We start from the raw sequence: 26,362 nt of genomic DNA, 5'->3' as shown, positions 1-26,362 counted from the left end.
TCCAAACAGGTCTCGAAAATCCCTGATGCTGGGTTTCCGCTTGATTTCCGCCACAAGCACAAGTTATATACACTTCGGAATATATAACAAAATTGCAATTGGCTCTATTCTATTAGAATATTTTGAGAGCCATGTCTAAATAAACTGGTAATAGCAAGGGTGAAATATACCTTCAATCTTTTATCTGACTTGAAAGGCTGGTTGAGAGGGATTTGTATGTGAAATAGATTGATTGAAGTTCACCTTGTTGTTGAATGTTTGACTGTTGGTTGTTGAACGAACCTTTTATTGAACGAAAGGTTGTTTTAACGAGGACAGGAGGTTAAAAAAGAGTTGAAATGCCGAACTCGTGAAAATTGAGCCCTAGGTATTCTTTTCTATTACAAACATTCTTGCGTATTGTATTTATTTTGTTTTCTATAGTTTCTGGTTTGTGTTTATTCTGGTTTTCTTTTTCTATGTATTCTGGTTTCTATTGAGGTAATAAATGTGTTCAAGGACCGAAGAAAAAAGAAGATAATTGGTTTTATTAATAGAAGGATTTCACAAAGCTGCCACTGCCAAGCTTTTCATATGTGCCAGTGCAGAGCTTTTTTTTTCACCTCTTCGTTTATGTTTCAGTTTTGAGATGGGACGTCCTGAAGGACCATGTAAAGATCACTACCTCGCCATGCCTTCTAAAGCCTCCCCCAACGAAAAAAAAGAAAGGGAAAACAAAAATCAAATAATAGGAGAAAAGGAAATAAACCTAAAATACGATAATTGTTTTGAAAAAGTACAAATTGATTGAATTGAAAAGTACAAAATGAGGGGATAAAAAAAAGTGATAACTAACCTCAAAAATACTTGTGAGCGTAAATGGGTAGAGTCTCTTTAAGATTGAGGGTCCTACTCTGTCCCCTTTTAATCTTAAAAATATATATATATACATATATATATATATATATATATATATATATATATATATATATATATATATATATATATATATATATATATATATATATATATATATATGCTGTGTTTTACTATATAGTGGCTATAAGATAGACCCGTCCATAGTTAAGCCCCTCCCCAATCCCCATCTGAGCCGAAACAGAATATTTGCTATATTCCTGCTTAAACTAATATAGATAAAAAAAACTACATGATTATTGTTAGTGGTTTTAGCTATATTTATTCCAGCCTCGAGTTTTAAAGACAGTCAAAGCCAGCATATTCAAATTATCAGTAAAAATATGCGTCTATTGTGGGTGTGCTGTAAATCCCAAAGCTTGAATAAACTTTTGAAACTTAGTTGTCATCATTAAAAAGAATCTTTTTTTTTCATTTGGTCTTCCAATTATTTGTGTTAGATATGTTACTGCAAATATCCGCTAATTGATAATAAAACGAAATACATTTTTTGTTTCTCCTTGAACTTAGTCAACGTTGCCAGTCAACTTTTTCAATCAAACAGTTTAGACACATAAGTTTCATCAAGCTTAGTCTTACCCATCAAAAGTTACGAGCCTGAGAAAATTTGACTTATTTTAGAAAATAGGGGGAACCACCCCCTAAAAGTCATATAATATTAACGAAAACCGCACCATCAGATTCAGCATATCAGAGAACCTTTTTGTAGAAGTTTCAAGCTCCTATCTACAAAAATGTGGAATTTTGTATTTTTTGCCAGAAGGCAGATCACGGATGTGTGTTAATTTGTTTGTTTGTTTTTTTTGGCTTTTCTTTTCCCCAGGGGTGATCGTATCGACCAAGTGGTCCTAGAATGTTGCAAAATGGCTCATTCCAACGGAAATAAAAATTTCTAGTGCCCTTTTTAAGTGACTAAAAAAATTGGAGGGTACCTAGGCCCCCTCCCACACTAATTATTTTCCCAAAGTCAATGGATCAAAATTCTGAGATAGCCATTTTATTCAGCGTAGTCGAAAAACCTTATAACTATGTCTTTGGGGAAAACTTACTCCCCCACAGTCCTCGTGGGAGGGGCTACAAGTTACAAACTTTGACCAGTGCTTACATATAGTAATGGTTATTGGGAAGTGCACAGACGTCTTCAGGGGGATTTTTTTGGTTGGGGAAGGGGTTGAGAAGAGGGGGATAAGCTGGGGGAACTTTCCATCGAGGAATATGTCATGGGAGAAGAAAATTTCCATGAAGGGAGCGCAGGATTTTCTAGCATTATTAAAAAAAAACAATGAAAAAATAAATAAGAAAAAGTTTTTTTCAGCTGGAAGTAAGGAGCAGCATTAAAACTTAAAACGAACGGAAATTATTACGCATATGAGGGGCTCACCTCCTCCTAATACCTTGCTCTTTACGCTAAAGTCTTCTAGTAATTTCAACTGTTCATTCTACGGCTTTTGTGATTCAGGGGTCATTCTTAATGAATTGGGACAAAATCTAAGCTTTAGTGTTAAGAGCGAGGTACTGACGAGGGGGTGAACCCCCTCATATATGTAATAAAAACATAAGAATACAAAAGTTCGTTATGTAAGCTAATTTATAAGTTATGTATATCTTTTACTAATAAAAATATTCGTAAAAAATTAAAAGTTCTAGTTGCCTTTTTAAGTAACCAAAAAATCGGAGGCCAATTAGGCTTCCTCCCCCGCTCCTTTTTTTCTCAAAATCATTCGATTAAAACTATGAGAAAGCCATTTAGCAAAAAAAAAAAAAAAATAATAAATATACGAATTTCGTTTTAATTATTCCTCTGCGGAGAGCCAATATCAAAACATGCATTGATTCAAAAACGTTGAGAAATTAAATGAAAAATAAGTTTTTTTTAACTGAAAGTAAGGAGCGACATTAAAACTTAAAACGAACAGAAATTACTTCATATGTGAAAGGGGCTGCTTCCTCATCAACGTCCCGCTCTTTACGCTAAAATTTTTTACTGTTTTAAAAAGAAGAGTTGAGAGAAAGAGTCAAACTTTAGCGTAAAGAGCGGGGCGTTAATGAGGAAGCAGTCTCTATCATATACGAAGTAATTTCTTTTTGTTTTAAGTTTTAATGTCGCCCCTTACTTTCAGTTAAAAAAAATTGTTTTTTTTATTTAATAACAGGTTAGATTAGGTTAGACTAAGTTTAGTTAGGTTAGCATAGGTTGGGTTTTTAACCCATTTCTGATATTTATAACCAAATTTGACATAACCCAAACTAGCATAATCTAACTTAACCTAGCTTTAACTTTTACCATGATAGCTTGCATAAGATTGAAAAACCTGACTCGCAAAGCTAATTGAATTCCAGCAGATAAAAAGGAATTTCGGACATTTACCGGTGATATATATATATATATATATATATATATATATATATATATATATATATATATATATATATATATATATATATATATATCCCTCCATTGAAAGACAGACATCCCTCTCGTGATAAATCCCTCCATTGAAAGACAGAATGATCATTTTTAATTTTTTTAAAAAATGATCAAATAAAAAACAAGGTTTTTCAACTGAAAGTAAGAAGCAACATTAAAACTTAGAACGTTTTTTTTTTTTCCCAGGGGTGATCGTATCGACTGAGTGGTCCTAAAATGTCGCGAGAGGGCTAATTCTAACGGAAATTAAAAGTTCTAGTGACCTTTTTAAGTGACCCAAAAACTGAAGGGCATCTTGGCCCCCTCCCACGCTCATTTTTCCCCAAAGTCACCGGATCAAAATTCTGATATAGCCATTTTATTTACCATAGTTGAAAAACTTAATACCGAGGTCTTTGGGGACGACTTACTCCCCCGCAGTCCCCGTGGGAGGGATTGCAAGTTACAAACTTTGACCTGTGTTTAAATATAGTAATGGTTACTGGAAAGTGTACGGACGTTTTCAGGGGGATTTTTTGGTTGGGGGAGTTGAGGTGGATGGGTGGGGGCTACGTGGGTGGATCTTCCATGGAAAACTTCTCATGGGGGAAGAGACTTTCAATGAAGGGGGTGCAGGATTTTCTAGCATTTTTTAAAAAACAATGAAAAAATAAATATGAGAAGTTTTTTTCTACTGAAAGTGAGGAGCAGCATCAAACAGTTCGTGGTAATGAACTGTAGTAAGGAGCGACCCGGCTCAATAGTAAACGAAACTCTAAAAACGGAAGTTTGATGCAAAACATAAATCAAAAGAATCGGATTTTCATGCTGATTTTAAATATATAAGTTTCATCAACTTTAGTCTTTGTCATCAAAAGTTACGAGCCTGAGAAAATTTGCTTTATTTTGGAAAATAGGGGGAAACACCCCGTAAAAGTCATAGAATGTCGAAAATCACACCATCGCATTCTGCGTATCAGAGAAAAATGTAGAAAAAATTTCAAGCTCCTATCTACAAAAATGTGGAATTTCGTATTTTTTGCCAGAAGACAAATTACGGGTGCGTGTTTATTTGTTTGTTTGTTTTTTTTTCTTTTCCCCAGGGGTTATCGTATTTACCAAGTGGTCCTAGAATGTCGTAAGAGGGCTCATTCTAACGGAAATGATAGTGCCCTTTTTAAGTGACCAAAACGGAAATGATAGTGCCCTTTTTAAGTGACCAAAAAATTGGAGGGCACCTAGGCCCCCTCCCACGATCATTTTTTCTCCAAGGTCAACGGATCAAAATTTTGAGATAGCCATTTTATTCTGCATAGTCGAAAACCATAATAACTATATCTTTGGGAATGACTTACTCCCCCACAGTCCCTGGGGGAGGGGCTGCAAGTTACAAACTTTGACCAGTGTTTACATATAATAGTCGTTATTGGGAAGTGTAGAGACGTTTTCAGGGGGATTTTTTTGGTTTTGGGGGTGGGGCTGAGGGGAGGGGGCTATATGGGTAAATCTTTCCTTTGAGAAATACGTCATGGGGGAAGAGAAATTCAATGAAAAGGGCACAGGATTTTCTAAAACTACTTTAAAAAAACAATGAAAAAATAAACATGAAAAAGTTTTTTCAATTAAGGAGAAAGTAAGGAGTAGCATTGAAGCTTAAAACGAACAGAGATTAGTACGCATATGATGGGCTCTAAATATACTTTAGCATAAATAGCGAGGTATTTAGGAGGAGATAAATACCTCGCTTTTTATGCTAAATTTTTTTTAGTAATTTCAACTATTTACTTTACGGCCTTTCTGATTCGGGGGTCAATCTTGAAGAATTGAGACAAAACTTAAGATTTAGTGTAAAGAGCGAGGCATTAACGAGGGTACAAACCCCCTTATATACATAATAAAAATATAAGAATATAAAAGTTTGTTACGTAAGTTAATTCTTAAGTTATGTATATTTTTTACTAATAGAAACGTTAGTTAAAAATTAAAAATTATAGTTGCCTTTTTATGTAACCGAAAAATTGGAGGGCAACTAGGCCTCCTTCCCCACCCCATATTTCTCAAAATCGTCTGATCAAAACTAAGAGAAAGCCATTTAGCCAAAAAAGGAATTAATATGCAAATTTCATTTTAATAATCTGCTAATCTTATTCAATACAAAAAATTCAATAAGATTGGACAAGTCCCAAGGTGGAGAGCCAAAGTCAAACATGCATTAATTCAAAAACGTTCAGAAATTAAATGAAAAAAACTAGTTTTTTTAACTGTAAGTAAGGAGCGACATTAAAACTTAAAACGAACAGAAAATACTCCGTATACGAAATGGGCTGTCCCCTCTTCAACGCCTCGCTCTTTACGCTAAAGCTTTTAATTGTTTTAAAAAGTAGAATTGTGGCAAAGAGTCAAACTTTAGCGTAAAGAGCGACGCGTTGAAGAGGGGACAACCCATTTCATATACGGAGTAATTTCTGTTCGTTTTAAGTTTTAATGTCGCTCCTTACTTACAGTTAAAAAAACTAGTTTTTTCATTTAATTAAAATTTAAAACGAGCAGAAATTATTACACATATGAGGGGTTTACCTCCTCGTAATACCTCGCTTTTTACGCTAAAGTATTTTTAGTAATTTCGACTATTTATTCTACGGCCCTTGTGATTCAAGGGTCATTCATGGAATTGGGACAAAATTCAAGCTTTAGTGTAAAGAGCGAGGTATCGACGAGGGTGGACCACCTCATGTACGCAATAAAAACATACGAATGTAGAAGTTCGTTGCGTAAGTTAATTCGTAAATTAAAACTATGAGAAAGTCATTTAGCCAAAAAAAATTAATATGCAAATTTCGTTTTGATTATTTATGTTCGGAGAGCCAAGATCAAAACATGCATTAATTAAAAAACGTCCAGAAATTAAATAAAAATAACAATTTTTTTGAAAAGAAAGTAAGGAGCGACATTAAAACTTAAAACGAACAGAAATTACTCCGTCTATGAAAGGAGCTTTTCTTCTGCAACGCCCCGCTCTTACGCTAAAGTTTTTTTTTTTACTGTTTTAAGAGGTAAAGTTAAGAGAAAGAGTCAAATTCTAGCGTAAAGAGCAAGGCGTTGAAGAGGAAAAGCCCTTTTCATAGACAGAGTAATTTCTGTTCGTTTGAAGTTTTAATGTCGCTCCTTACTTTCATTTCAAAAAGCTTGTTTTTTTTTAATTTAATTTTCAAGAAGAATCACGAATCGTTTTTGAATGCTGTTACAATAAGAACGTTATTGCGTTACAATAAAGACGTTGTTGAAGGCCACAAAATTTAATGTTACTGTAATGAGCGGGGAGGGGCTTAAAGAAGCGACTTTGGTACAAAGACAACATTTTTCTGAAATAAGAAGGAAGCTATCACCTGCAACACCCATATTCAGGCTTAGTCCAAATGAATCAAGATGAGATATTGATTTCTGTATTCATTGGAAGGTTTATGGTGTGTTAGAAAATTTCGGATAAAAATGTGCTTTTGAGGTATCAGGCAACCTACCCACCTGTACAGTGGTCCTGGGGACCTCCTCCATAATAGCTGCTGCTCAAGTATACACTATAGTGTATAATTTTATCAAACCAAGTGAATCAACTTTGCTTTAAAATAAATGTCAATATTAACCATTTATTTTGTATAGGCTGCATGAGTCCTTAGGGACGAATTCGCCACCACCAGTATTACTAAAAGTGGGAGGCTTATTCTATGTCTCAGAGTTTTAACCGATAGTCAATTGGGCCTCTTTATGTTATAATATAGTTTTCGCCTCAAAGAGGCAGAAAACGCCACTTAGATGTGGACCAGTATTTTCGACGACTTAAAAAGGAATATTTATATTACATTATTTATATTCTTATATAATATTATTATATTATTTGTATGTTTTATTATTTATTATATAATTGCTATTATATTATTATGTATTATTATATTATTATATATAATTATTATCTATTGTATTTCCGTCCGATTTTTTCGAATATTAAATAAAAAAAACAAGTCTTTTTTAAATGAAAGTAAGGAGCAACATTAAATCTTAAAACGAACAGAAATTACTCCGTATATGAAAGGGGCTTTTCCTCCTCAACGCCCCGCTCTTTACGCAAAAATTTTACTCTTTCTCTTAACTCTATTTTTAAAACAGTAAGAAACTTTAGCGTAAAGAGCGGGACGTTGAGGAGGAAAAGCCCCTTTCATATAAGGAGTAATTTCTGTTCTTTTTAAGTTTTAATGTTGCTCCTTACTTTCATTTAAAAAACTTGTTTTTTATTTAATTTCTGAACGTTTTTGAATTAATGCATGTTTTGATCTTGGCTCTCCGCACATAAATATTTAAAACGAAATTTGCATATTAATTAATTGCAATTAATCGGGAGAATTTGAGAAAAAAGGAGCGAGGGAGGAGGCCTAGTTGCCCTCCCAGTTTTTAATTACTTAAAAAAGCAGCTAGAACTTTTAATTTTTTACAAACGTTTTCATTGGTAAAAAATATACGTAACTTACGAATTAACTTACGTAACGAACTTCTGTATTCGTATGTTTTTATTGCGTATATGAGAGGGTTCCACCCTCGTCGATGCCTCGTCGATACCCTCGTCGATACCTCGCTCTTTACACTAAAGCTTAGATTTTGTCCCAATTCCTTAAGAATGACCTCTGAATCACAAAGTCCGTAGAATAAACAGTTGAAATTACTAAAAATACTTTAGCGTAAAGAGTGAGGTATAACGAGGAGGTAAACCCCTCATATGTGTAATAATTTTTGTTCGTTTTAAGTTTTAATACTGCTCCTTAATTTCAGTAGAAAAAACTTTTCATATTTATTTTTGCATTGTTTTTCAAATAATGCTAGAAAATCCTGCGGCCCCTTTATTGAAATTCTCTTCCCCCATGAAAAGTGTCTCCATGGAAATATCCTCCCACGTAAACCCCCCCTCAACTCTTCCCCGTAAACCAAAAAATCCCCCTGAAAACGCCTGTACACTTCCCAGTAACCGTTACTATATGTAAACACAGGTCAAAGTTTGTAACTTGTAGCCCCTCCCACGGGGACTGCGGGGGAATAAGTCGTCCTTAAAGACATAGGTATTGGGTTTTTGGACTATGATGAATAAAATGGCTATCTCAGAATTTTGATCCGGTGACTTTTGGGAAAAAATGAGCATTGGAGGGGGCCTAGGTGCCCTCCAATTTTTTTGGTCACTTAAAAAGGGCACTAGAACTTTTGATTTCCGTTAGAATGAGCCCTATCGCGACATTCTAGGACCACTCAGTCGATAGGATCACCCCTGAGAAAAAAACAAACAAAAAAACAAATAAACACGCATCCGTGATCTGTCTTCTGGCAAAAAATGCGAAATTCCACATTTTTGTGGATAGGAGCTTGCAAATTCTACAACAAAGTTCTCTGATATGTTGAATCTGATGGTGTGATTTTCGTTAAGATTGTATGACTTTTAGGGGATGTTTCCCCCTATTTTCTAAAATGAGGCAAATTTTCTCAGGCTCGTAACTTTTGATGGGTATAACTGATCTTGATGGAACTTATATATTAAAAATCAGCATTAAAATGCGATTGTTTTGATGTAGCTATTGGTATCAAAGTTCCATTTTTTAGAATTTTAGTTACTATTGAGCCGGGTCGCTCCTTACTGCAGTTCGTTACCACAAACTGTTTGATACTTTTGTTCCAAGAATTCTCAGGGAGAACAAAAGCAAAAAACAAACTTACAAACAAACACGCGAGAAGGAGGTTTCTTCTCGAAAAAAAAAGAAAAATCGGAATTCTACAATTTTATAGATAGGAGCTTGAAACTGAACTTCATGATGTAGTTTTCATCAAGATCACTTGCCTTTTCGGGGTATTTTCCTCCTTTTTTCGAAAATCTGGCATATTTCCTACGGCTCGTACATTTTCATGGGTAACTTTAGACTTTGTGAATTTTATACGTTTAGATACATTGATATAAGTCATATGTTTGAATTTATTAAATTAAAAAACAAGTTTTTTCCAACTGAAAGTAAGGAGCAACATTAAAGCTTAAAATGAACTGATATCATTACGTAAATGGGGTGTCATCCCTCCTCAATACCTCACCCTTTAGTCTAAAGTTTGACATTTTATTCCTATTACTTAAGAGAAACTAATAGAATAAGAAGCTTTTGACTATGCTGAACAAAATGGATAATTTTGATCAGATGAGCTATAAGTTTGATCAGATGACTTATAACTTTGATCAGATGACTTAGGGGAGAAAGGATAATGGGAGGGCGCTAAGCAACCTCCAAGATTTTTAGTCACTTAAGAAAGGCACTAGAACTTTTGATTTCCGATTAAATTAGGCTTCTCCCAACCCTCTAGGATCACTGGTTCGATATGATCACCCTTAAGAAAAACAAACGCAAAAACAAACAAATAAACACGCACCCGTAATCATTCTCCTGTCAGAAAATACAAAACTCTACATTTTTTGATAGGAGCTTGAAACCTCTACGATACGGTTCTCTGATATGATGAATCTGATGGTGTGAGTTTTATTAAGGTCATTTGATGTTTTGAGGTGTTTCTCCCTTTTATCACTTGGGCAAATTTTCTCAGGCCCGTAACTCTTGATGGGTAACATTAAACTTGATCAATTTTAATTTTGAATAAGCATCCAAATTCGATTCTTTTGATGGATCAATTGTTATCAAGACTCTGTCACTTAGAATTTTGGCTACTATAAAGCCGCATTGCTCCTTACTTACAATTCGTTATGAACTGTTTGATTTATTGTTATGAAAACGCCTTCTTTTTAGAGTCTCGGTTACTATTAAGAGGAGCCGCATCTGACTTACAGTTCTTTATCACGAACTGCTTGATCTTCTCAAATATTAGTATAACTGTCGGATTTCAACCAATTTAATATTCCATCCACTTAAGTATTAAACAATACAAAACCCTTACATTTGCACAAAGAAATGATGTTACAAGACATTGTGAGCTAGTACTATTAGCTCCACATTTTGAAGGATCAAATACAATTTGCTTTCATCAAAATTTTCGTATTTCGTGATTCCTAGATTATCTACTTTAACAAATTTAATGCTTGACATGAATTAACGATTTGAAGCATATAGCTTAGTGCCGTTAAGGATCATTCAAAACGATTTTTCTTTGTAATATAGGAAAAGAAGAAGTTACCCCTTCAGCAAACCAGACTGATTTGAAGGTTGGAAAACAGTGGTCTTCAACGTCAACGCTTGCTTACAGCTTCCTTAAGGAATACAACATGCAAAACCTGACATGTGTGATAAGTCACCCTGCATTAAAAGAGGGCAGAATAACCCATTGGATTATGCTCGATGTCCATTGTATGTATACACATTTTTTCACAAGCTTTTGTTTATCTATGTCAGTTGCTTCTATTTCTGGCCTTTGCAACTCAAGGCTCTGACCGAAGAGTTGTTAATTTATTGGTTCTTGAGTCTTCTCCTACTTCTCTCCTAAGCATCTAATTTAATGCCTCCATTTTCCCTCTTCCTCCTCAGCCTTCTCTTATTGCGCCTTTGCAGCTCAATGCTCTAACCGAAGAGTTGTTAATTTATTGGTTCTTGAGTCTTGTCCTACTTCTCTTCTAAGCCTCTCATTTAATGCCTCTCTTTTCCCTCTTCCTCCTCAGCCTTCTCTTATTGTGCCTTTGCAGCTCCAGGCTCTAACCGAAGAGTTGTTAATTTATTGGTTCTTGAGTCTTCTCCTACTTCTCTTCTAAGCCTCTAATTTAATGCCTCTCTTTTCCCTCTTCCTCCTCAGCCTTCTCTTATTGCTTCAAATAGACAGTCTTTTCAACAGATTAACGAAGCTTCTTGACTGCACAAGGACCTACCAGCTGGGATCTGGCCCCCTGACCTCGTCTTGCTAAGCAAAGCCACTACAGGCATTTGAGTTTCCTTTTCGTTGTTTGGCTATTTTATGCCCCGTGTAAGTTGCTTTATTAGTGACTTCTGTTTTTGCAAAGGCTTAAACTTGTAACTTTTAGGTTCAAAGAAAGTCTCCTAACTACGCAACTGGGGTATCTATAATAAATGGTTCCTACTGGGCCATTTCCGACATATAGTTGGATCGTGTGAATTAATTTAACCGAAGGATCTTTCCCCTGTTGAACCTGCAGCAGCTGGGATAGAACAAATTTAAAAAATTTAAGCATACTTTCTTGAAGGAGCCAATTATTTCTTTTTTTAATTTTTTCCAATCAATAGAATCAGTATCATGTAAAACAAAAAAATGTTAGTCTGTTCATTAGTAAGAAATATGTAAAAAAAAAAACTTAAAATTATTGTCATTCCATTGATAAATTCTTTCTTACATATTAAGTAGCCCGATATTCTTCTCCTTTTTTCATTTTTGCTGACTCATTTTTAGCATCATTTAATATAATATGACATCCATTTTAGTACTATCTCTCAATGTACCGTAATAACACGATCAAGTCTTAATTTCATTTTCTCTTTGGCAGCAATATCCATTAATTATTTTTACTAATTTTGTGCTTAATGAAAAAAGTGTATTGTCCTTCTTTTCAGGGGCGCAAATTCATGAAAATACAGGGAGGGCAAGATAAATTATTCAAAATCTATCACGGTTTGTGGTATTTCTTATGTTTTTTTCTATTGTTTTTCAACAAAAGAAGGTCTAGGGGTCAGTTGCTCCCCTCAATTGGAATCCTGCTTAATTAGCTGATATAAAATATACATAATTCACAAAATAAATGATGGGTTTGACTGAGAATATTTTGAACAGACAATAAATCCTTCTTTATCAAAAAGTTCATGGTAACGAAATGTAAGTAAGGAGCGACCCGGCTCAATAGCAACTGAAACTTTAAAAAATCGAATTTGATCCCAAAAGACACATCAAAAGAATTGGATTTTTAGGTTGAGGATCTTTCCATGGAGGAATTTTTCATGGGGGAAAGGAATTTTCTATGAAAATTTAACATTATTTAACAAAATTTGAACTTTAGCGTAAAGAGCAAGGCATTGATGAGGGGGTGAGCTTCCTAATATACGTAATATGAGGGGACTCGCCCCCTCGTCAATGCCTCGTTCTTTACGCTAAAGTTCGAATTTTTTTCCAATTCTTTAAGAATGGCCCCTGAATCACAAAGGCCGTTTAGTTAGAATAAATAGCTCTTTTGAAATTACTAAAAATACTTTAGCGTCAAGAGTGAGACATTGACGAGGGGACGAACCTCCTCATATACGTAATAATCTCTGTTTGTTTTAAGTTTTAATGTTGCTCCTTACTCTCAGTTGAAAAAACTTGTTTTTTTGTTTAATTTCTTATCTTTTTTTAAATAATGCTGGGAAATCTGAATACCTCGCCCTTTACGCTAAAGTTTTATTAGTAATTTCAAAAGAGCAATTTATTCTAATTAAATGGCCTTTGGGATTCAGGGGTCATTCTTAAGGAATTCGAACAAAATTTAAACATTGGCGTAAAGAGCGAGGTATTGACGAGGGGTGAAACTCCTCATATATGTAATAATTTCTGTTTGTTTTAAGTTTTAATGTTACTCCTTACTTTGAGTTTGAAAAAAAAACTTGTTTTTTTTAATATTAAATAGAGTGTTGGTGAGACTTAACTTATTTACAGTTAGTTACCTTGAACTGGTTGATATTTGGAAGCTTATTGCTATATTTGTGAACCACATCGAAAAGTTCGTGGTAATGAGCTGTAGTAAGGAGCGACCCGGCCCAATAGTAACCGAAACTCTAAAAAAATGGAATTTGATACCAATAGTTACATCAAAAGAATCGCAATTTAATGCTGATTTTAAATATATAAGTTTCATCAAGATTAGTCCTACCCATCAAAAGTTACGAGCCTGGGAAAATTTGCCTCATTTTAGAAAATAGGGGCTAACACCCCCTAAAAGTCATACAATCTTAACGAAAATCACACCATCAGATTCAGCGTTTAAGAGAGCCCTTTCATAGAAGTTTCAAGCTCCTATCTGTAAAAATGTGGAATTTCATATTTTTTGCCAGAAGACAGATCACGGATGCGTGTTTATTTGTTTTTTGTTTTGTTTTTTCCCAGGGGTAATCGTATCGATTCAGTGATCCTTGGATGTCGCAAGGGGGCTCATTCTAACGGAAATTAAAAGTTCTAGTGCCCTTTTTAAGTGAACAAAAAAATTGGAGGGCACATAGGCCCCCTCCCACGCTCATTTTTCCCAAAAGTCACCAGATCAAAATTCTGAGATAGCCATTTTATTCACCATAGTCAAAAAACCTAATAACTATGTTTTTGGGTATGACTTACTCCCCAACAGTCCCCGTGGGAGGGGCTGCAAGTTGCAAACTTTGACCTGTGTTTATATATAGTAATGGCTATTGGGAAGTGTACAGACGTTGTCAGGGGGATTTTTTGGTTTGGGGGAGGAGAGAATTTGATTAGGGGGGTTACGTAGGAGGATCTTTCCATGGAGGAATTTGTCATGGGGGAAGATAATTTCAATGAAGATGGCGCAGGATTTTCTAGCATTATAAAAAAAAACAATGAAAAAAAATATGAAAAGTTTTTTCAACCGAAAGTAAGGAGCATAATTAAAACTTAAACGACCTGAAATTATTACGCATATGAGGGGTTTACCTCCTCGTAATACCACGCGCTTTACGCTAAAGTATTTTTAGTTATTTCAACTATTTATTCAACGGCCTTTGTGATTTAGGGGTCATTCTTAAGGAATTGAGGCAAAATTTAAGCTTTAGTGTAAAGAGTATTGACGAGGGGGTGAGCCCCCTCATATACACAATAAAAACACACGAATATGAAAGTTTGCTACGTAAGTAACTTCGTAAGTCACGTATATTTTTTACTAATGAAAACGTTCGTAAGAAAAGTTATAGTTACCTTTTTAAGCAATCAAAAATTTGAGGGCAACTAGGCCTACTCCCTCGCTCCTTTTTTCTCAAAATCTTCCGATTAAAACTATGAGAAAGCCATTTAGCCCAAAAAAATTAATATGCAAATTTCGTTTTAATTATTTATGTGCAGAGAGCCAAGATGAAAACATGCATTAATTCAAAAAACGTCCAGAAACTAAATAAAAAACAAGTTTTTTTTAACTAAAAGTAAGGACTTAAAACTTAAAACGAACAGAAATTACTCCGTATATGAAAAGGGCTTTTCCTCCTTAACGCCCTGCTCTTTACGCTAAAGTTTTTACTATTTTAAAAAGTAGAGTTAAGAGAAAGAGTCAAACTTTAGCGTAAAGAGTGGGGTGTTGAGGAGGAATAGCCCTTTTCATATACGGAGTAATTTCTATTCGTTTTAAGTTTTAATGTCGCTCCTTAAATTAGTTAAAGAAACTTGTTTTGTTTTATTTAATATCGGAAAGAGAAGTTTAATCCATAATTTTTACATTCAGACAGTTTTGAATAGCCCACCTTCTAAGAGCTGATTGGATTGTCCGTAATAAACTTTGAATCAGTCAAAGGATTGGAAATTCTCTAGTCTCAAGATTGAAAAAAAAAATCATCTCTATTGTCCTCTGTGCCATCAAAGCATCTTGTCCAAACTCCAACTTTAGGTTTCACAGTTTATCGGCAAACGAATTGCTAGATCATAAGAGTTTGCTGGTCTGTATTCAGTGTCCGTATTTGAAGATGCGTATTAAACCATTCATGGGAATGAATGGTAAGTAATGAAAGACAAACCCTCATGTCTAATAGGAAAAAATCAAGAAATTAATATTTTGAGAAAAATGTATGCATTAAAAAAATCTAATTTTATGCTAATTCCAAATATTTAATGGTCATTACATAAGTTTTTTTTTATTACATAAGTTTACAACTATGCATCAAAAGATGTATCTGAAGATTTACTGAATCTTAAGAAAAGAGGAAAACAGCTGAAACGATACAGTTTTACGAAAGTCTTTACGACAACATTCAGGGTGTCTGAGAACCCTTCATTGAGGTTTCAACCTTCTAAGTACAAATATAAAAAATATTTTTTTGATATTTCTGAAAAGTATAGTCATGTATTTATTAATATTCTTTTCTGGGCTGATCTTCCTGGTCCAGTGATCAAAGGAAATGAGAAGAGGGCCCATTTGAACTTAATACTATGAATGAGTCTTATAGAAACCTCTAAAGTTTTCAGGAAATACTGCTGCACCGTCGCATTAAGCTTGATTTAAGCACACTGATTGATTTGAGACCTATAGACAAGACTGCATTTTTTTCTAAGCAAATTTTCATTGGGAGCCGAGAGGATATTTCTGTCTGGATATTTCAAAGCTGAACTTCATGATTTTTCCCCAAATTCTATACAGAGACGTAAAGATGAATATGGACAGAGAAGACATATATCCTAACATTCCTTGATTTGGAGAGACATATTTAGGTCAAGCTTTGGGGATGGATGTCCACTGAGGGAAATAGCCCCCCTCCCTTGCACAAAACAATTTAATTAAGATTTTTGCTATTACCCTGTGTTTTCACTTGCTTCTTCTGAATCATCATCAGTAACATACTCTAATGAATGAGTAAGCCTTCAGATGGCTCTCAGAACTGATAGACTGTTTGAATTACCGTTACTCTGTTTCATCTACCTTAGTCCTGCCATAGGATGGATGCTCTTTATCGACAAGTAAAATGAATCATTTTTATGCAGTTCTGGAAAAAGTTACGCCAGCCTTACCTCTCACAGAGACTATCTGTCGTGGCTTTACTCCAATTAGCCATGGCTCTCAAGCCTCCCATCGCATCCACCGAGTTGATTTTAATTCAAAGATGTCTGATCGCACAACAATTCTATATTTTTTATAAACATTTTCATTTACTGATTCTTTATACTAGTAAATGGCATAAAAACTTTTACCTTGCTTTTGCAAATACTTTAAATCTTTAGTAGTTTCTTGAACTTTTAATCGAGCTTGATAAATTTTCAAGTTCGAATTTCCTTTTTTTTGTAGTCAAGTAATGTGAACCCTTTAGAACACTGATCACTCTTTGTTACCTATTTCGAGTTCATTTTTATCTTTCTCACGGAAAATGATCGAATCAAAGAAATAAGAAGTCAGAGATCCGCTTAAGGGCCACAGGGGTTTGGCCTAGTCCTATTATTCAGTCATGTATCAAGATCAATCATGAGAAAATGCTCGAAGGATATTTGTTTCATTAATTTGAATCATTTAACAACATGACAAGTTATGATAGAGCTATCGTTAGGGTCTTAAGTCAATAATAGTTTGGCGAATGCTTTGGCACAGATGATTATTGGTTTGATATTTGTTTTCGTACTTATGGGATTACAACCCTTGATCAGAACTTCTTTGTTTACTTCAAAGAACGCCTCAAAGAGTTTTAATTGAGTAAAATGTTAAACTAAGTGCAATTTGACTATAGTAGCTCCATCTTACTACTTGTTGTACTCCAAGCCGAAAAGACAGAAAGTCGGTCATGGCATCCAAAATTTACAAGCTTTCAAGAAAAGCGCGACACGATTTCTTTTCTATGCCCCCCCTCCTTATGATGCTGGAACATTTGTCTTTTTGATTGCCGAATTACACCTGTCTTCTGGTATGATGCTTGCCAATTAGAATCTTATTTTGACATTTTTTTTTCTTATCGATCCAAAAAAAATTTTACATGCCAGTGCCGTAATAATGGGGTCCTTAAACGGTGTTCATTAAAATAGGGCTCTCAAATATCTTTAAATAAACATGCTTCCGTAAGAATGTCCTCGTGAGTATATTCCTAAGAAGCATCCAAAACCATGATGGCAAATAATGCCTTTCAAACAGTTCGTGGTAACGAATTGTGGTAAGGAGCGACTCGGCCCGATAGTAACCAAAACTCTAAAAAATGGAATTTTACTGTTTTAAAAAGTAGAGTTGAGAGAAAGAGTCAAACTTTAGCGTAAAGAGTGGGGCGTTGATGAGGAAGCAGTCCCTTTCATATACGAAGTAATTTCTGTTCGTTTTAAGTTTTAATGTCATTTTAATGTTTTAAGTTTTAATCTCCTTACTTTCATTTTAAAAAAAAAACTTTTTTTTTGTTTTTTTATTTAATATTATTCATGAAACAAGGCTGTACCATTTAGTTTGGGATTCGTGAGGTCTGAGGATGACACTGACCAAGAAGAAGCTACTTTTTGTGTGGAAATTCGTATTACAGGCTTTGTTTTATTTAACCCATAATCGAATAATTTTATGTCTGGATTTTCCACGATCCTCTACTGAAAGAAAATTTCAATTATACAACCAGAGGCTTACGATATAATTTTGCATATCCATATAATCTTTCACAATATTATGTTTGCTAATCCAATAGAATGTAATGAAATCTAATGAAATCATTAGTCCTCTCCCAATATATATATATATATATATATATATATATATATATATATATATATATATATATATATATATATATATATATATATATATATATATATATATATATATATAGTTCTTTTACACTTCATATAGATTGTTTCATGTACACTGCTTTATTTTTTCACTTTCCAAATTTTCTGTATCCTCCCAAAAACAATTGAGCCCCCCCCCCCCTAAATAAAATTTAGCCTACGTGCCAATATGTGTGGCCAAGACACCCTTTGATTAGTGACACCTTTACAAGATTAATGGCAACCTCCCTTATAGAAACATTGGCGTATTCTTCTGAATCTGATATTCACTGAGAATTTTAGTAACTACTGTTTAGCCTTTTTTTTTATCTCTGCTGAAGACTCTAAACAATGGAATGGCCTGTACCGCGCATAGCCTTTGAAAGGCTGTACAGGAAGCAATAAGGGATACTCATTATCAATTGGCCGATTTTAGTTTTAATAAAAAGCATAACAAAAATAGAATAGCAGTGCAAATTCGATACAATCAAACAGTTCATGGTAACGAACTGTAAGTAAGCAGTGACCCGGCTCAAAAGTAACCGAAACTCTAAAAGACGGCATTTCGATACCAATAGATAAATCAAAAGAATCGAACTTTCATACTGATTTCAAACATAAAAGTGTCACTAGTTTAGCCCTACTCATCAAAAGTTATGAGCCTGAGAAAATTTACCATATTTTCGAAAAAGGGAAAAACACCTGCTAAAAGTAGAATCTTAATGAAAACCACACCATCTGGTTCAGCATATCAGAGACACCTCTTGTCGAGGTTTCAAGCTCCTATCTGCAAAAATGTGGAATTTTATACTTTTTACCAGAAGAAAGATCACAGATGCATGTTTATTTATCTTTATTTTTATTTCTTCCCCAGTGGTGATCCTATCAACCCAGTAGTCCTACTCATTCTAACGGATATTAAAAGTTCTAGTGCTCTTTTTAAGTTACCAAAAAAGTTGGTGGGCAACTAGGCCCCCTCCCAGGCTCATTTTTTCCCAAAGTCATCCGTTCAAAATTTTGAGATAGCCATTTTGTTCAGCATAGTTTAAAATCTAATGACTATGTCTTTGAGGGTGACTTAATCTCTCACAATCCCCGGGGGAAGGGCTGCAAGCTATGAATTCTGCCCATTGTTTACATATAGTATTGTTTATTGGGAAGTATACAGACGATTTAGAGAGGATTTTTTTCTGGTGATGAGAGAAGGGGTTACGTGTGAGGATCTTTCCATAGAGTAATTTCTTATGGGGGAATATCAGATTTCCCAGAATTATTTAAAAAACGATCAGAAATTAAATCAGAAAAACAAGTTTTTCAACTGAAAGCAAGGAGCAACATTAAAACTTAAAGCGGATAGAAATTATTATGTATATGAGGGGGTCCGTCCCCTCGTCAATACCTCACTCTTTGTGCTAATGATTTCTTAGTACTTTCAAAAGAGCTATTTATTCTAATTAAACGGCCTTTGTGAATAAGGGGTCACTCTTAAGGAATTGGAACAAAATTTGAACTTTAGTGTAAAGAGCGAGTTATTGACGAGGGGGCAAACTCCCTGATATACGTGATAAGTTATGTTCGTTTTAAGTTCTAATGTTGATCCTAACTTTTCGTAGAAAAAATTTTTTTTTTTATTTGATTGCAGCAAGGACTAATAAATATTTTTAATGTTTTTTATTTGAGTTGAAACCGAATTTCTACCTTTCCCGCACTTTGTGTGCACTTTAGAATATTCTTGTTGCCATCATATTGCGCTCATTTTTATGGCACTTGGTATTAACCAAGTGACATATAGCAGTCGCCAATTCTGTCGGTCTGTCGGTCTGTCTGTCGGTCTGTCTGTCGGTCTGTCGGTCTGTCGGTCTGTCTGTCGGTCCCGGTTTTGCTACTTTAGGCACTTCCAGGTAAGCTAGGACGATGAAATTTGGCAAGCGTATCAGGGACCGGACCAGATTAAATTAGAAATAGTCGTTTTCCCGATTTGACCATCTGGGGGGGAGTGGGGGCCCGGTTAATTCGCAAAAAATAGAAAAAATGAAGTATTTTTAACTTATCAGCGGGTATTTGGATCTTAATGAAATTTGATGTTTGGAATGATATTGTGTCTTAGAGCTCTTATTTTTAATCCCGACCGGATCTGATGACATTGGGGGGAGTTGGAGGGGGAAAACCTAAAGTCCCGGTTTTGCTACTTTAGGCACTTCCAGGTAAGCTAGGACGATGAAATTTGGCAAGCGTATCAGGGACCGGACCAGATTAAATTAGAAATAGTCGTTTTCCCGATTTGACCATCTGGGGGGGGAGAAGGGGCCGGTTAATTCGGAAAAATAGAAAAAATGAAGTATTTTTAACTTATGAGCGGGTGATTGGATCTTAATGAAATTTGATGTTTGGAATGATATTGTGTCTCAGAGCTCTTATTTTAAATCCCGACTGGGTCTGATGACATTGGGGGGAGTTGGAGGGGGGAAACCTAAAATCTTGGAAAACACTTAGAGTAGAGGGATCGGGATGAAACTTGATGGGAAAAATAAGCGCAAGTCCCAGATACATGATTGACATAATCGGAACTTATTTGCTCTCTTTGGGGTAGTTGGGAGGGGGGGAGTAAGTCTTAAAAATTAGAAAAATGAGGTATTTTCAACTTACGAACGGGTGATCGGATCTCAATGAAATTTGATGTTTAGAAGGATATCGTGTCTTAGAGCTCTTATTTTAAATCCCGACCGGATCTGGTGATGGGGGCGGGGAGTTGGGAGGGGGAAACCTAAAACTTGGAAAACACTTAGAGTGGAGGGATCGGGATGAAACATGGTGGGAAAAATAAACACAAGTCCTAGATAGATGATTGACATAAACGGAACGGATCCGCTCTCTTTTGGGTAGTTGGGGGGGGGGGGTTAATTCTGAAAAATTAGAAAAAATGAGGTATTTTTAACTTACGAATGGGTGATTGGATCTCCATGAAATTTGATTTTTAGAAGGATATCGTGGCTCAAAGCTCTTATTTTAAATCCTGACCGGATCTGGTGACATTGGGGGAAGTTTGGGGTGGGGAGACCTAAAATGATGGGAAACCCTTAGATTGGAAGGATTGGGATGAAACTTGGTTGGAAAAATAAGCAAAAGTCTTGCATACGTAATTTACATAATTGGAACGGATCCGCTCAATTGCGGGGGGGGGGGGGTAATTCTGAAAAATAAGAAAAATAACGTATTTTTAACTTACGAAGGAGTGATCGGATCTTCATGAAACTTCATATTTAGAAGGACCTCGTAACTCTGATATCTTATTTTAAATCTCAACCGGATCAAACGTAATTGGGGGGGGGACAGTTGGGGGGACCGGAAATCTTAGAAAATACTTAAAGCGGTGAGATCAGGATGAAACTGGATGGGAAGAATAGAAACCTGTCTAAGATACGTGACTGACATAACTGGACCGGATCTGCTCTCTTTGGTGGAATTGGGAGGGGGGAGGTAATTTTGAAAATTGAGGTATTTGTAACTTACGAAAGGGTGACCAGATCTTAATGAAATTTGATATTTAGAAGGATCTTGTGCTATAAAGTTTAACTTTAGGTTCTGACCTTCTCACAAGTGCCAAATGAGCTCTTGGCTCTTCCGACCTCGTCCAAATGAGCTCTTGGCTCTTCCGACCTCGTACCATATGAGCTCTCGGCTCTTCCGACCTCGTCACAAGTGCCATATGAGCTCTTAGCTCTTGTTGTTATACTTACGCTTAGTTACTTCTTTTCCATTCCACTTATTTCATTTCATATTTCCTGTGAATCCTTCTCAGTCTCTTCTTTTACTTGTGTAAATATGGAGTTATCGAAATTAGTTCCATTTTATTTTTCAATGGATCATTTAAGCGTTGCTTTGTATGTTTTTTTTTTTAATTGGTTGTAAGGGAATGCTGTCATCTTTCTTTCTTTAATTCAATTCTTATTTTTCTTTTTCTTTTTTTTTGCTATGTCTATAGTCTGGTATCACCCAATCCGAGTAAATTGATGCTGATAAACGGCATCAGGTTGGTTTTTTAACAACCCGATTGCTGTAGGTTATTGTTATTGTTCTTGTTATTGTTATATTTTTACCCCTGTTTTGGGTCATGGGACCCGCTGGGAATCGTCTATTTTTTGTTTTTGTTGTTCAACATGTATCATTTGTAAAACAAACTTGAACTTTTAACAGATCCACCAATTGTTAACCTTGAAAATGCTCCATCATCAGATCTGGAAGAAGGTTTCGACAACTTGTCGCTTCGATGTTCTGTTGATTCTAATCCCCCAGCAAAGATTATTTGGAGAAAAAATGGAATTGCTGACGTCATATCAACTGGAAAGAAGCTGGATTTCTACCCTTTACTAAGAAAAAACAACGGGATTTATTCATGCCAAGCAGAAAATGAGGTTGGAATCTCAGAAGCTAAGAATGTAGAAATCAATGTTAAATGTAAGTGGGAATTATTTCTATTTCTTAATTATTGATTAATTATTCTTTCTATATTTGATATTGCTTGTAGATTAAAATTTTTTAACTCTTTTCATTCGTCTTCAATACAAGTGTTGCAATTGTTAATTTTAATCGTATTACAGAAATTAATAAGTAGCACACTAAGATAGAATCTGTCCCAGGGAAAGCAGTTAAACAGTTACATCAACGAATACCATTATTGCTACTACTACTAACAACAACTTACTCCAGCACCAAGCCACTTACAGTCAGCACAGCTGTATACGCTCCTCCTCTGCATTTTTTTTTTCAAAATTTATCTTTTTACTACCTCCGGTGAAGTTCCATAGGATTAAAGAATTTAATGACCTTTTGAATTGTCAGAGAAGATTATGCCGAAACAAAGTAGCATGTTCCACCACTAGAGGGCGTAAAACAACAATCGTAGCCCGCATGGTGCCCAAAAGCCATCGAGTGAAAGTTTCAAGGTAGTCAAAACGATTTAAAATTACCAAAAGACTATTTATTAAACTTTCTAAATTCAGATGCACCAATATCTCACGCTGGTGCATTCCTAGTGAAAATTTATCTGTAATCCCTCTTGATTCCCGGGAATTTTTTTGGTCTTTGGTCGTGTGGGATGATTGCACCTCTTCCATTCCTGCAATTTTTTTTATGAACAAAAGAGATTACATTCACACACCTATCCAAACTGAGATGGAAAGTTGGGGCGGGGCATCATGTTTAACTCCAAGATATTTTTTTTTTGGGGGGGGTTGTTGTTTCTGCAAAGAGCCTGTTTTTGACAGAGATCAAGCGGTAATATTTTTCATTTTCTATCCATGTGAATGTTTAATGTCCTCTTAATTCCCCGGGGCGTAGCCCCCTGCCCATGGGAAGACAGCCTATAAAAAAGGTTTGGTGTAATAATTTGCCTTTAAAACCGTTTAAATGATGACCTAAAAAATATATCCATATGTTTCGCTGATTTCATAGAAACAATAAAGGCAAGCTGTCAATTAACAAAACATAACTGGTGTTTGTTACTGATATATATTGATATATAACTGATATATATCTATATATATAAAAATAAGTTGTCTGTCTGTCTGTGGATGGATCAGGTGACGTCACCTGAAAAAACTGGATCAGGTGACGTCAAAACTGAAAAAACTAAAAAAAGGCAAAAACTACAAAAAAACTAAAAACTAATAAAAAAAATAAAAAAGCTAAAAAACTAAAAAAACTAAAAAAAGGCAAAAACTACAAAAAAAACTAAAAACTAATAAAAAAGCTAAAAAACTAAAAAAACTAAAAAAAAGGCAAAAACTACAAAAAAAACTAAAAACTAATAAAAAAAATAAAAAAGCTAAAAAACTAAAAAAAACTTAAAAAACTAAAAAAAGGTAAAAAACTAAAAAAACTAACTACAAAAAAAACTAAAAACTAATAAAAAAAATAAAAAAGCTAAAAAACTAAAAAAACTAAAAAAAGGCAAAAACTACAAAAAAAAACTAAAAACTAATAAAAAAGCTAAAAAACTAAAAAAAACTAAAAAATCATCTAAAAAACTAAAAAAAACTAAAAAAGGTAAAAACTAAAAGAACTAAAAAAGAAAAAAATAAATGACGACACTCAAAGAGAAAGCGACCAGGACAAAAGGAATGTTCGATTAGCAATCAACAAAGCACCGGGACACAGGGAGTATAAATGACGACCAGGACATAAGTAAAAAAAAAACTAACAAAACTAAAAAGAAGGTAAAAACTACAAAAAAACTAAAAAGAAAAAAAAACTAAAAACTAATAAAAAAACTAAAAAATCTAAAAATCTAAATAAACTAAAAAAGAAAAAAAAAGGAAAAAAATATAGGAGAAAAACAAAACTAAAAAACGAATGTATATACAGACCGGGACACCGGGATACAAATGACGACCGGGACACAGGGAATATAAATGACGACCGGGACACAGGGACACAACTACAACGGGGACACCGGGGGAAACAGGGGGATATAAATGACGACCGGGACACCGGGACAGGGAATGGTCGATTAGCAATCACCATCAACAAAGCTCAAGGGCAATCATTAGAATCATGAGGTATAGATCTGAATACAGATTGTTTTCCCATGGACCATTATATGTTGCATGTTCAAGAGTCGGTAAACCTGACAATCTATTTATATGCAAAGACAATGGGACAGCAAAGAATGTTGTATATTCGCAAGTTTTACGTAGTTAAAACCATATATATATATATATATATATATATATATATATATATATATATATATATATATATATATATATATATATATATATATATATATATATATCTATCTATATTCACAGGTGGGACATAGGGACACAACTACAATGGCGCGTAACTATTATGGCGCGTAACGACTTACGCGCGCGGGGGGGGCTTGGGGGGGCGCGAAGCGCCCCCACCAACTAGGTGTTTGGGTGTATACCAACAGCTAGTATATATATATATATATATATATATATATATATATATATATATATATATATATATATATATATATATATATATATATATATATATATCTATATATATAAAAATAAGTTGTCTGTCTGTGTGTCTGTCTGTGGATCAGGTGACGTCATGTTTCTGTGTTGACTGACGTCATGAAATTAGTTGTCGTCATTTTTGCTTTGACGGTGACGTCATTCAAGATATTTAAGACATGCGTTCACGGAAAAATGTTTAATTGTAAAATGACTGAAGAACCTACAATAGCAACAGCCGAGGAAGCTGCTCAAAGAGTCTATGCCAAAAAACTTGCTGCTGATAGAGAAAGTAAGAAAAGAAAGCGTGCCGAGGAATCACAAGAACAGCAAGAAAACAGGCTTGCAGCTGATGGAGAAAGTAAGAAAAGAAAGCGTGCCGAGGAATCACAAGAACAGCAAGAAAACAGGTTTGCGGCTAAAGAACGCAAAACCGCGCAGTTAGATGAAAATCCACCTGGAAAGCGAGAGTCAAAACATATCAAAACTGAAAATGATAGCGATGATGATTGGGTTTGGGATTTTGACTTGGATAAGGTCATCAATGCCTACCAGATTTAAGTTAAAAAACAAAGGTTCGGCGATATGTACTTCATAGTGACGCTGAAAAATAAAGAAGAAAAAAAAACTGAAAAAATGTAAAAAACTCAAAAAAACTCAAAAGAAAAAACACTCAAAGATAAATTACAGACCGGGACACAAATGACGACCGACACAGAGGGAATATAAATGACGACCGGGAACCTCAAAGAAAAATTACAGACTGGGACACCCGGACACAAATCACGACCGGGAATATAAATGACGACCGGGACACAGGGACACAACTACAACGGGGACGCGGGGGGCACAGGCGGGATATATAATTGACGTCTGAGACACAGGGATTGTTTGAATAGAAATTACAGACCGGGACACAAATGACGACCGGGACACTGGGACACAGGAAATATAAATGACGACCGGGGCACTCAAAGAGAAATTACAAACTGGGACACCAGGACACAAATGACGACCGGGACACAGGGAATATAAATGCTATTTACATGCACAGACAATGGGACAGCGAAGAATGTTGTATATTCGCATGTTTTACGTAGTCAAAAATATATATTTATATCTATCTCTATTCACAGGTGGGACACAGGGACACAGCTACAATGGCGCGTAACTAATATAGCGTGTAACGACTTACGCGCGCGGGGGGGCTTGGGGGGGCGCGAAGCGCCCCACCAACTAGGTGTTGGGGTGGCGCGAAGCGCCACCCCAACAGCTAGTATATATATATTATAATCAAACAGTTCATGGTAACGAACTGTAATAAGGAGCAACCTGGCTCAATAGTAACCAAAACTCTAAAAAAAGGAATTTTGATACCGATAGTTACATCACGATAGTTGCATTTTAATGCTGATTTTAAATTTATAAGTTTCATCGAGTTTAGTCATACCCATCAAAAGCTACGAGCCTGAAAAAATTTGCCCTACGGAAATCACACCATAAGATTCAGCGTATCAGAGAACCCTACTTTAGGAATTTCAACCTACTATCTACAAAAATGTGGAATTTTGTAATTTTTGCCAGAAGACATATCATAGATGCGTGTTAATTTTTTTTTTTTTATTTATTA

General features: G+C 35.0%; 1 protein-coding gene across 4 annotated transcripts in view; it reads left to right on the top strand.

Moving 5' to 3' along the window:
• LOC136027626 (hemicentin-2-like) overlaps positions 1-26,362 on the top strand; it is a 152,528-nt gene that overhangs the window by 60,645 nt on the left and 65,521 nt on the right. For all 4 annotated transcript variants that reach the window (XM_065705043.1, XM_065705044.1, XM_065705046.1 and 1 more), the window contains 2 exons: positions 10,507-10,692; positions 21,938-22,198. In XM_065705043.1, the coding sequence (XP_065561115.1) occupies positions 10,507-10,692; positions 21,938-22,198 (447 nt within the window). The remainder of the gene's footprint in view (positions 1-10,506; positions 10,693-21,937; positions 22,199-26,362) is intronic.

The sequence above is a fragment of the Artemia franciscana genome, chromosome 5 (assembly GCF_032884065.1).
Source record: "Artemia franciscana chromosome 5, ASM3288406v1, whole genome shotgun sequence".
Classification (NCBI taxonomy): domain Eukaryota; kingdom Metazoa; phylum Arthropoda; class Branchiopoda; order Anostraca; family Artemiidae; genus Artemia; species Artemia franciscana.
This window is presented reverse-complemented; position numbering and strand designations above follow the sequence as displayed.